Below are 12311 nucleotides of genomic sequence, written 5' to 3'. Positions count from 1 at the left end.
TAACAAAGTATACACATACAGCGATGCAAATATATTGTCTTGCTTGACTTTCACTACACACTATGGAGTTAACTGCTTTTGAATGCAATTTTCAAGACTTACTACAGCTTTTCAGGAGCAAAGGTGAAGAATAATGCCAAGGTAAAACAAAAGATCCAGTGTTTGGGTTCAGAAAAATACACAAAAAGCTGATGTTTATCTGCAGTTTATCTGAACCTCTTGGTTCTGCATGACACGGGTGGGAATGCCTGAAGGGCTTTCTTGCAAAATTTTGACAGTTCCATTGTTTGCGTTTTTGTTTTTTTTTTCCTTTCCATTAAGTGCCACCTAAGCTTTCTGATACTTTTTCCTTCCCATCTGTTAAAAAGAAATTGGGTCACTGTATCTTTTAAAACATAATAAATATGCTCAGCTTAAATTTTATCTTTTTGGGATCAATTAATATTTGAAATGAGAGATACCTATATTTCTGCGGGAACTGATTCATCCCACCCCTCCTGGAGATGAAAATATTTTGGCAGCTTACTTTTTAGGCTGTCCAAAGGAAATCACAAGTGCCTGATCCAGGAGTATGCCTTACCTTTTTTAATTCCTTCCACCAATCAGCTGCAAAAGGTTCGGACTGACAAGAAAAGAGACTCCAACCAAAAGCCGCCATGACTGAGGCAACTTTGTTATTTGCTATTTTTTGGGCCTGAAGGGGCAATCCTGACCTTCTTTTTCAGTAGCATGCACAGTTTACAAACCCAAGAATCCAGATCTTGCCATAAGCTGATCCAAATCATCCCTGGATGGAGCTTTGGCAGAGCTGGAGCAAACACAGGTCCAGAGGGTGGCATTTGCACCGAGGCAGCCAAATAAGGCAGCGCTGCCTCCTGCGGGGGCTGTTCTGCTTTCTGAGATACCATTTACAAAGGTGTCTCGGTTTGGAAAGACAGCTGTCTGCTAAGGAGAGCAGGAGCCTCCCCTGAAATGGAGAATGTAAACCCCCTCCCTCCAAATTGTTAGAAATTTGAAACTAAGGGGCTCTCAGGCAAAAATATGGGAGCAGGAATAACAGTTTTTTATTAGGGAAGAAAATAAAAAGATAAAATAAACAATGCAGTAAATCAAAACAACACTGACAGTCAGAATAAAACCTGACACCCTGTTGGTCAGGATGCTGGTAGCATCCAATTGGAATGGTGGCTACAGCCCTCCTGGAGTGTCAGGTGTGGTTCTGCTGGAGCAGGGATCCTGTAGAAGGGTGGAATCGTCCTCTGAAGATCCAGTGGAAGAGGCAGCTGTTCCTCTGGGAATCCAGTGGAGAAGCTGTCTTGCTGTCCCAGGATCTCAGATTTTATCCAGTTAGGAATGCTTGGCTCCTCCCTCTGGGCGGAGCATCTCCCCAGTGGGATGCTGTAATTCTTATCAGTCATGCAGGGACATTCAATGGCCTGTTATCAGCAGATGTGTCCCTGGAGGGAGGATTGGTTGTGGAAGAGATGAAGAAAAACTGCCCAGTTAACAGAAGACAACTGCCACACCTCTAACAGATTGCAAATAGAATACATCTTGCCTTGCAATTTGGGACAAAAGGTTTGAGTTGTCTTCAACAATCCGGAATATTTGGCCAAATTCCTCATTTTCTGCTTAAAAGAAGCTAATGGCTTTCAGAAAAATAGGAATATTTTTGAATTAGCTTCCCTCTAGCTGTGTAAAAATCAAGGAAGGACTCTTGCTCTATAAAGCAGAATTATTTCCAGCTTTTACCATTTTCAGACCATCTCTCTGAAATTCATTCACTGTCCTAAAGGTTCTCATAAATACTTTTCCCTAAGCAAAGGAAAAAAAAAAAATTATTTTAAGTTTGGTATAATCTGATGAGATGTAGCACACTAACTGTGTGAAAAAATAAGATTAAGGTGCCATTCCTCCTTTGATTTGCTTTCTTCCTCCTGTTCATATCAGTTTGTGTTATTTATAGCATGTTCTTCCATCTGGGGAAAGAGTTATCATGTCTTGAACTGGTGTGAAGTAAACCTGAAAATATTTGAGGTTTTTTGTTGTTTTTTTTTTTCCTTTGTTTGTTTGTTTTTTGCAAGAGGCATATCTTGTTCTTCACTAGGAAAATAGATGGGCCAGCTTTGTGAAAATATTCGGAAATTAATATAGGACTGTGTTGTTTGAAAGTAGAATACTCAGGAAGGCAAAGACTTCCAGGGAAGAAATGTCCATATTAATTATTATTATTATTATTATTATTATTATTATTATTATTATTATTATTATTATTATTATTATTATTATTAATCTGTATTAACAACTACTCAGTCTCCTGAATAAGAATGCCTATTTCATATTTACTAGTATTTTCTCAGATTCAAATCTAAGTATATAAAATAATGGGATTGTATCATACCAACCATGTGATGCAAGATGCTTTTGATATTTTTTTTCTGAGATAAAATTTTCTCATATATATTTTCATCCAGTTATAAGTAATTGTGCTTCCTTTCATTCTTTGTCTCTGTGCCTTTCCCATAAGCGTTGCAGTTAAGGATTGCTTAGCTGATCTCTGTTTTAGTGCAACACAGAGTAAGAACTCAATACTAAAAGGAAGTTATTTTGGATTACAAAGCGAAGACTGGAGAAATTTAGACATTTCATATTTATAGTTGGCCATGCAATATTTTCAACTCTGTAAAAACAAACAATCTAATGATGTATGAAGTCTGAAATCATCTATCTAGAAAAGACTCAAGAGAGAAACAAAAACATGAGATAGAAATCACACGTACTGGAGCAACTTTATCTGAACTTGTGCCCTCCCTCCTTACCCCTGTGTTTGGTGAATTGTGCACACACCACATTTGCTCTTAAAGATGGTCTCTGTTAGAAGGAAATGCTTGTAAATTAGGGCTGGATGCTGATTCCTGTGGAAGCTGATGAGAAACAGGGGAGGACCACAGCATTTTGTGTCTTTCACATCCTGCGTGCCAGCACACGGGTGTATGAGACACAGCTCCCTCCACGTGCATCATTCCTTCCACTTCTGATTTTCCACATCTTAGAGCAGTGCCACATGCCACAATACAGTCTTTTACTGCTTATCTGCTCCCTATTTTCTTTCCTGTTCCACACAGTTTCAGGAATAACTAAAATAGGAAACAAATTGTTTTGGGATGTCTTGGTGATTATCTGAAGGATGGAATTAGAGCTGGTGAGGAAATTATTATTTTATTATTTCTTTGAAAAGAAATAATAACTTATTATTTTTTAAAAGAAAAAGTTTTTTAAGTATTTCTTCAGGTTTTGGGGACTTTTTGAGGTTAGACCTAAACAAAAATACTGTCTGCCCACTGCTGTTCAAACCACATCCCAATTTAGAAATCTTAAAAGTCATGCTTTTTTTCTGATATATACTTTGAAAGATGTGTTTAGAGATTTACTAACTAGAAAGTAGACAGCAGAGCCAATTATTCATTTCAGGCAGAGATGAACACAGAGATAAACTTGAGCCTCAGCCACTTGCATTTTAAGTTTCTGAGGTTATGAACGATGAATAGTACACATGTATGAGCCAAGCTGTGTCACTTATTGTCTGTCCCACATTTTCTTTCCTGATTTTATTTGCTCCTGCAGGTTCTCTGGGGAAACACTTCTCTTTTCTAAGCCTACAAAGAGCTGCCAAGGGTGCAGGACCTTTTAAAGGTTCTGGATGGTGTGAGGAGGAGAAGGAAATCACAAAGTGTTCTTGCCAGCACTGCTTTTGCTGGTCTTCCTCTGGGGTTGTGGTGTGTGCAGCACAAGTTACCTTGAGGTGAACTTTGCTGCAAACAGATCACTAAACACATCCTATAGCAAATATAAATGGTAAAGCAAGTATGACTCCCTGAGAAATCCAGGAATGTGATGAGCACACACAAGCACTCGCTGTGAATCCTGACACAGTGCAAATTCATATCTCAGCCTACCTTCCTTCATATCTCAGCCTTGCTCATGCCCTCAGCAAAATTGACATAGTTAGCCTTAAAATCCAGACCTTAAGCACTCATGAAAATGGAGCAATGCATGAAAAAATCCAGGAGTAATTATTCCAGGTGTTGGAAATACACTTAAGTAGAGAAAAACATCCAACTTCCATTTGCATCAGCTTGTGAGTTATTTCAGTATTGGACTGTGGGTTTTAACTTGTGAATGTTGTCTCCCAATTCAGAATATGTGTGGGTCTGTGCTTCATTCCCTGTGCAATAATACCCTCAAACTGTGGCATTCCTTAGCAACAGATCCTGTGAGCAGAAAGCACAGACCCCATTTTCCACAGTTTTCACTCTTGGCTCCCAATCCCACCCTTTGCAGTGGGAGGTGTAACTGGGCTTTACTAAGCAGACCTCATAAAGAGTAGGAGGGAAAATGAGGATGCAAGAGCTTTTCCCAATGTCACCCCTTTGCAGAGAGGAGATGGATGGATGGATGGATGGATGGATGGATGGATGGATGGATGGATGGATCTCTATTACTCCAGCCCTTGCACCCCTGGATATGCTGCCTGCTAGACCTGCAGCCCCAGCTCAAAACTATTCTGATTTCTTTATGTAGAGCAAGTTTACCTTGCTCAGGCCAGTAATATTCAAAATTTCAGGTGGGGCCCAGGTACCTTGCCCATTCCATCCAGCTACTGAAATAATTAAACAGCAAAACAATGTTACTCCAGACTCCATCTATACTCTTTCATGTCCACAGACTACCTCTACCAATGTCGAAATTGCCCTTTAGACTAACTTAATCTTGTCAGTCTGACAAACTAATTCCCTTCTCTCCAGCCACTCTCACTTGTTTCGTTCTTTCTTGTTAGGTTCATGAATTTTATGCTACCCTACTATTACCAGCCTTTTTTTTTTTTTTTTGCTTTGAATACCATAGATATAATTCATAGTTTGTATTTATTCTCCACCTAATGAATGTCCCATTTTTATTCTTCTTTCTTTAGAAAAAGGGGTAGACAAAGGATACTACAGTATAGGAGCCAGACTGATCCGGCTGGAGGATAAGGTAAGTGCATGAAAGCTTGCTTTTTTTTTTTTTCTGAGCAATGATATCTGATCTAGAGACCTGCAAGATAGTATCTTGGCATGATTTACTTTAGAATTACAGGGCTCCATAATAATGAATAATATCCTAATTTTTGTGAGGGAGTTGATGAAGTTTCATGTGCGTGGTGTTCAGCATTAACCATTTACCTGCTATGCAGTCCTGGTTCTCGTTTGTAAAAGGAGCTGCTTTCATGTTGAAGTCAAACGACACATCTTGTATACAAGTGCTGTGAACTGGCTGGTGTTTGTCACACAAGAATTAGTGAATTAAACAGAAATGTTAGTGTCAGGAATCTTTGTGAATAGCAGCAGTTGACATCTCATTTACAAATCCTGAGATTCTTTAATGTTTACTGCATTTTTTCCCTCTGTGCTGTTACCTTTGCACATTTTCTGCCTCTCCCTCACTGTCTTCTCTCCAGGAATATGTTAATCTTTGTTATTAATTAGAGTTACTTAGCAGTATGCCCAAAGGCCAAAGCTCAGTGAGGCTCTATTGTCTTAGACCTCTCCCAAACATTCTCCAGAGCTTTTTCCACTCAAGTTATAACAAAAATACAAGTTTGCTCAAAACTCAGACTCTATTTCCCTGGCAGTGTTTTAGTCAGCTCTCTCACCTACCTCTAAAAGTTCATGTCCCTCCATCAGGGTACTTTGTGTGGGCAGAAGCAGCACAGTGGCTTTGCTGGGGAGTGTGATGGTGCTGAGACAAAAGTCCATTTGAATTTGGCCTGTTATCCACTGCCTGTTTGTATCCTTGTCTCACACAAATTTGTCATAGAAATTCTCTTTTCATCTTTTTTCTGGGGAAGTGAGGTGAGAAGGAAAGAGGAAAGAAACTCCAAGAAACTCCTCATAATTCTTAAGAATTGTGCATCTTGCCAAAAAGCAGAAACTGAAATTAAACTAATAGAATCAAAAATAAAATTTTTATTGATGACTGCTAGAACAACATTGGAAATATGTGACACGGCACTGTCAAAGGACAGATTTTCTCTGATTTTTAACTTTCTTGCTCAGTGTCAGAGAATCAGCCTATCAGATAAAGACATTATCTGAGCTAATTTTAAAGTGGATTGATCCCTTGTGCAGCCACAGCTGTTCAAAGTGAATATGGCTTTCCTTCAGATTGCCTTACTCACTTTGCAAGAGATAAATTGCTCTCTGGCCTCTGCATAGTCTGTAAATTCATACCACAGCTTCATTCAGATTTCTTGAATGTGCATATAAAGAGAAACCCCCAATACAGATTGGAAATTTAGCAATAAAATGTCTGTGATAATAGTTGGAGTGCTTTGAGTGAGAAATGCTGCTGGTATTGTAAATACCTCTGGAAGCAGCAGTTCATGGTCTCCTGACTTCTCCATATTTATGAAGAGGAGAGGTGAGAAAGTTTTTAGTGTGTCTGGACTTAGTCCAGCTTTAGCACAATATGCTGTGGTTTGATCAGTTTTATTTCAAAGCCTGACTTAGAGTGCTGCAGAGGCATCTTGCTATAAGAAGAGGAATGTTACAGGAGATGCAGGAAATGCTCTGGTGACTGATCTCTGTTGCAGATACCTGCTTGTGTTCTGCCTTTAATTTAGGCGTGTTGTAAATAAAGTCAGTGCCACCTCAAGCCATTAGCGGGCAAGACCAAGCTGCTATTGTGTTTTAAGAATTAAACTTTAAATTTTGCATGGGAATTGGTGATTTCCCCCTCTCTCCACTTATTGTGGAGAAAACACATAGAAAAGAATAAAATTTCTCAAGATGTTTTCATAAGATGAGTCAATCATTGCAACTTCCTTCTTGTTCTCAGACCAAACTGCAAATGTAAAATAAATGCCAGACTCAGAGGGAACCCAGGGAATTTGATCTTTCAGTACAAATTTTCATTCTTTCGGGTGTACAAGGCTTCAGTCTCATATCCCTGCTAAGTAAGAAGACATGATGCAGAAGAAAGGCAAATATTTGTTGTGTTGGTTTGCTTCAGGTTTTGGTGGTGTAAATTTGGGGGTTTTGGTTTGTTTGAGGTTCTTTTTGTATTTGCATCTTTTTGGCACATCAGGCTAAAATACATATGTTTACATAATGAATGCAAAGTTAAGCTTCCCAGCTATCTCTGTTTTAATGGGACAATAGAAACTACTGCATCCTGCTGTCAGACTGCTTCCCTTAAATTATTTTCCCATGTCTCAAGGGCTCTCCTGCTCTAACAGTTCACTGTGTAGTAAACTGCTATGTGTCCAAATGTGAAACAATATTGGAATCAGGAAGGACAGGCTGAGTTTCAACCTCTGAGGAGAATAAATGAAGCAAGGGCATGTCTGACATCAGGCTCCAGCTGGTGGTGAAAAATGATCCCCCCCTTGGAACTAGAAAACCTTTGGGATCAACCTCTTCCCCTGGGAGAAATTATTTTGACATTCAGTCACCCAGTCTAGTGATGGCAGCCTCCCAAAGGAGTGACACATCTGATAAAAGGACACATTTTTGGACAAAGGCCAGTTGGTGCAGACTGATAAAAATGCAGTGTGGATTTGAGAATGCTATCTGCCTAAATGAGCTGTATCAATAAGCAATGAACACACCTCTGGTTCAGACTGACCTTCCCCACCAGCATTTTGCAGTTCATTTGTTTTAGCTGCCTCTCCTGAAGGGAATCAGAGTGTAACAAACTCATTGAGAGCTGTGTGTTGTTCTGTATAAAGCCATAATTACTCTTTTTGCAAAGTAAGAGAGAGGGAAGCACACATTTCTGATGGTTAAGATGAACTCCATTCCCTGGAGAGGTTTGCTATTATTTCAGTAAAAACATGACATTTGCTGTACAGAGAGGCAGAGGCACAGGTCTCTGAAGGGGTTGCTTGGTGACAGGTAGAAGCTTTGAGGCAAAAATGTTGCAAAGACACAAAGATAACAGCCTTCCATTCATGTGGCATGAGAGCAGTGCCTGCAGCCTCTCTTTTGTGACCAAACAGGCTCCTTCTGGAAGTTTAAAGTAAAAGGGAAGAGGTAAGAACCAGATTGCTGAGGATGAAACAACAGCAGAAAAAAAAAATCTACTCCTTTTTGCCTTAAAGCATTGCAAAGCCAGCTAGAAACAGGTAAAATGCATGGTGGATGGTGGTAGCTCTCAGACAAAAAAAAAAAAAAAAATCCAAACCCCTTTTTGGCAACATCAGCACTGTGCAGGGCTTCACTCCTCTTACTGGCATGGCACATTGCATAGTGGGAGTTTGCCTGGAACAATTTTTAACCTGTTTTTCCTTGAGCAGGACATAAAATTCTTATTTTGTTGTGGCCAGTGTAATAACCTAGTGTGGTTCTTTTCACAAAAAAATAACCCACTGAGATGTTTGGAGAAAGAATGGGGCTTCCTTCCCAACATGTGATGTGTGCCATTTGGCCGACCCCTCCTTCAGTTCCATGGCAGGGTTTAATTTTATATTGTGGTATGTAGCCATTGACAGATCCTTTTGAAATGGATTAAGAGGGAGATTGGGTCCAAGATGATGTTCTAGAGCTGGCGTTAGTTTCTTTTCAAAATTGTAAACTAATGCTTCTTTATGATGAAATGGGTATTCTTTCTTTTCCTTTTCTTTTCAAAATTAGAAACAAATATCATGGTGTGCTATGTCAAACTGCACGGCAACCTATAAATAAAAACAGGAGAGAAAAGAATCTGCAAATGAAAGGTTAGAAAGGACAGCTGTGTTGTCTTTGAAAAAGAAATCTATTAGGTATTTTTATAATTATATGGCAGTCTTTTTTATGTGGTATTTACAGTTATGATTTACGTCCATATTACCATAACTATTTCCATACTTATAGACAACATGTGATAATGCTGAGAGCCAAAAGCAACCATTTGGTAGCATTTAAAAAATGCAGGAACACTAAGAGAAAACAGGGCAATAAAGCAAACCCTTCTGAGTTTTATCCATCTGAGTAATGCGAGCCAGGACAAAAATGTCATCCAACATAAACAAATGTAGAGGTTGGATTGTGGCAGTAAACTCTCTCTTTACCAATTTAAACACTCATTTTTGAGTTGAGAGCTAAAAAGATGGGCTCAGAGAAGAGTGGTAACAATGGAGAGATGGATGTTGGTGAATCTGATTCCTGCTGTGATTACATCAGGAGTCATTAAATAGTAAATTATTTATCATGGCAGTGCCTGCAAGCACCAGAGGCGTGAAAAGATGGTAAGAATTTCCATTCTAACCCCCTAATTTGTGAGTGGAGTGATGGGCATAACTAAAATGCATTAAAAAAAAAAGAAGGAACAAAAAAGAAAAACAAAAGCTGAAAATTCGTGCACGATGAGTCAGTTGCAATATGAGCATGCTACACTTTTGAGGTTTCAATAATATGTCTGAAATAAACCCCTTTGTTAACAAAACTGTGTTAGTTCCACAAGGTGTTTGTGGGTCGTTTGCCCCCAGTTCCTTAAAGATGGAGTCATTCCATAACAGAAAGCTTTTCAGCAGGCTGCTTGCAAATGGGTGTTATGTGGATTTTCTTAGGTCAAAGCCTTATCTCATTTACTCTGGAGCAGTCCAGCACAAATCCATTGACTCTGTGCCATAAACATGATGTCATTGGACTTTTATTTTTAATCTGTTGCTGAATTAAAACAAAACAAAAGTAAGAAAAAAACAAAGCCCTGATGCCTCAAGCCAAATTGTGTTTCCATTTATGCCAGGGAAGTTACTAAGGATTTATGCAGGTGTAAATGGCAGCAAATTTCTTAAATGTCTTTAACAAGATTCCAGCTCCTGTGTTCACATCCTGCCCATCAAGAGCGAATTGACAGAGATGAGGTGAAAGCAGAAATAGGGACTCAAACATTTCAGAATTAATCTGAGTGAAATCATGTTTTTCACCTGTTATGACTAAGGGAGTCTTTGTGGTATTCTGGGTATTGTAGAACTGAAATTGTGTTCTTGTAACTGAAACATCAAGATGGGCTTTTAATCTGCAAGCAAAGTAATGAAAATTTAACTGCTTAGATCTGAGCCACATAGCTTTTCTAGTCTGCTACTGACTCCTCAGTGCAGAGATGAACGATTGTAGTCCTGACTTCTTCTGACTGTCTGGGATGGGCTCATGCTTCTCAGATAAACCTTGTTCAATACAGTTGAGAGAGAAAGGCTGGGTTTGAGCTGCCTGGTTTTGATGGTAATTTCTGGAGGATCAGGCAAAAATAAGAGCTAACTCTGATACCCTTTCAAGTAAGAGAAGAGACATCATATATTCTGAGGCATAACAGAAAGAATCCTCCCTCAATGCTTCCCTTATGTTTGTTGTTGTGGAGTTTTATCATATGTGGTGCTTGGTAGCACCCTCCTATTATTAAGGTTCTACACCACTTTCCATTACAGAGCTCTATTTTCAGTTCCTTCCATCTTTGCCAAACTCCAGTCATCTGGGCTGAAATTCCCAGAGGCAGATGTCTGCCTCAGGCTGAGATCCTTTGGAAAATTTGTATGTCAGAGTGGGTCATCCTTTCTATATCCCAGTAACCTGACCCACTGTGAGGATTCTTCCAAAAGCAAACATAAAAACATTGATGGAAAGCACTTGAGTTCTTCTAAATTTGAGCAAGAAAACTGGACATAAATGGGATATTATCTGCCAGTCTTGGGACCAAGAGGCCTGATCCAAAACGTAGTGAACTCATCAGGAAGCTTTCACATGGATCAGGCCCTGATTTTTAATGGGTGAGGGAACAGAGAGTTTTGCACAGTGAATGTTTGCCAGGAGGCAATTCACCACCATAAATCAAACGTTAAATAATTCCAAAGCCCAATAAATGAGCGTGCAGATGGCAGTGTCTGCTCCCCAGGGACTGCACTGACTGGGATCCAGCCCCAACAGTTTGATCTCATTTAGAGCTGTCTCAAGGATTGCTCTGATTAGGCACTTGGTGCAGTCTTGTTGCTTCTCTGCTCTCTTGGCTGAAACTTCGTTGGGGAGCAAACCCCCCCTTCCAGTGCTGCCCAGGACATCTTGGAGCATGCAGGGCAGGGGTTTCACAGCCAGATGTGGCAGAGCAGCTGGAATTAGCTGGATGCAAAGCTTCCCTTTAGTAAGAAAAACGAAGAGTCACTTGCAGAAGAAGAACAAGTGCTCCTGGAGAAGAGCACATGAGGAAGAGAAAAACACCACAGTGACTTAGGGCTTCTGGGAAATACCACAGCAGGGAACTGTTAGAATATTGGGAATCTAATCCATATTGAGGCAGCCAGCTGTTTAACCTGCAGGAAAAAGGTCCTGGAAATAGCTGCGTGGATGGAGAAGACTGTAGATGACGGGCCGTGTCCGTGCTTTCCTGCCCTCCACCAAAACCTTCCCAGCATCCCAGCTGGCTTTGACCTACACAGAGGAAAGGGTCCTGAGCTTGGAGATGGTGATTTCCTGTAAGGTTTAGAGAAAATCAATGCCTGGGTAGAGGACAGGCACTCTGGAAATCCCCCTGCTCCCAGAACAGACTGCAGTGTGAGTGTGGCTCTTCTCAGGCGCCAGAAAGTCCAGCCACAAATGGAGAGGAGTCACAGCCCTGCTGGTTCTGCTGCTTATGATGCAATAAAGTCATTTATTTACTACTATTGGGTAAAAAAAAAATTAGAATATATTCAAAATTTTGACTTTTTTAAAAATAAAAAGTCAGATCCTCCCATTAAGCGCTTTGACCTGAACGTGCAAAGAAATACAAAAATCAGATCACCTCTAAGTATTTTGCATCTGCTTTTTAAAATTTTTAATAGGTTATTCTAAATAAGCATAATGTTCTACATGATCCTGGGCCCCAAATCAAAATGCCTTTGATTAGCAATGTGAAACTGGAGTATTGTACCAATCCTCTTGAGGAAAAAAGAAAAGTGTAAATGCATTAATCCTGCCTTTTCTTATGAGCAGTGTTGCAGTGTTTTAAAAATTGTTATTTTCTGACGGAAAAATAATTCATTTGAACACTTTCTGCAACCTCCAATTATTGCAGATGTTAAAGAATTTAATTTAGAAAGTTTTATGCAAAAATATATTTTGTAACTGTTCTCTGTTGGTTATGCTTGTGGACTGCAAGTCTTGCCCTTCCTACAGACAGGTTGAGAATATTTGTTTGGAATGTTTCTCCATCTGAAAATGGCAATTTGTTTCCAATGGAACATTTTTTTGAGAAAGTGTCACATTCATGTGTTTTAAATCATGCACTGAAGGAAAGTGTTTCCAGTTTTCCACTTCAGAATG

At 39.6% G+C, this 12311-nt stretch overlaps 1 protein-coding gene across 3 annotated transcripts in view; it reads left to right on the top strand.

Moving 5' to 3' along the window:
- Positions 1-12311, top strand: part of LOC120501714 (potassium voltage-gated channel subfamily KQT member 1-like) — a 415370-nt gene that overhangs the window by 235824 nt on the left and 167235 nt on the right. For all 3 annotated transcript variants that reach the window (XM_039708327.1, XM_039708326.1, XM_039708328.1), the window contains exon 16: positions 4973-5034. In XM_039708327.1, coding sequence (XP_039564261.1) covers positions 4973-5034 — 62 coding nt within the window. The remainder of the gene's footprint in view (positions 1-4972; positions 5035-12311) is intronic.

The sequence above is a fragment of the Passer montanus genome, unplaced genomic scaffold (assembly GCF_014805655.1).
Source record: "Passer montanus isolate IOZ18808 unplaced genomic scaffold, ASM1480565v1 scaffold20, whole genome shotgun sequence".
Lineage (NCBI taxonomy): Eukaryota > Metazoa > Chordata > Aves > Passeriformes > Passeridae > Passer > Passer montanus.
This window is presented reverse-complemented; position numbering and strand designations above follow the sequence as displayed.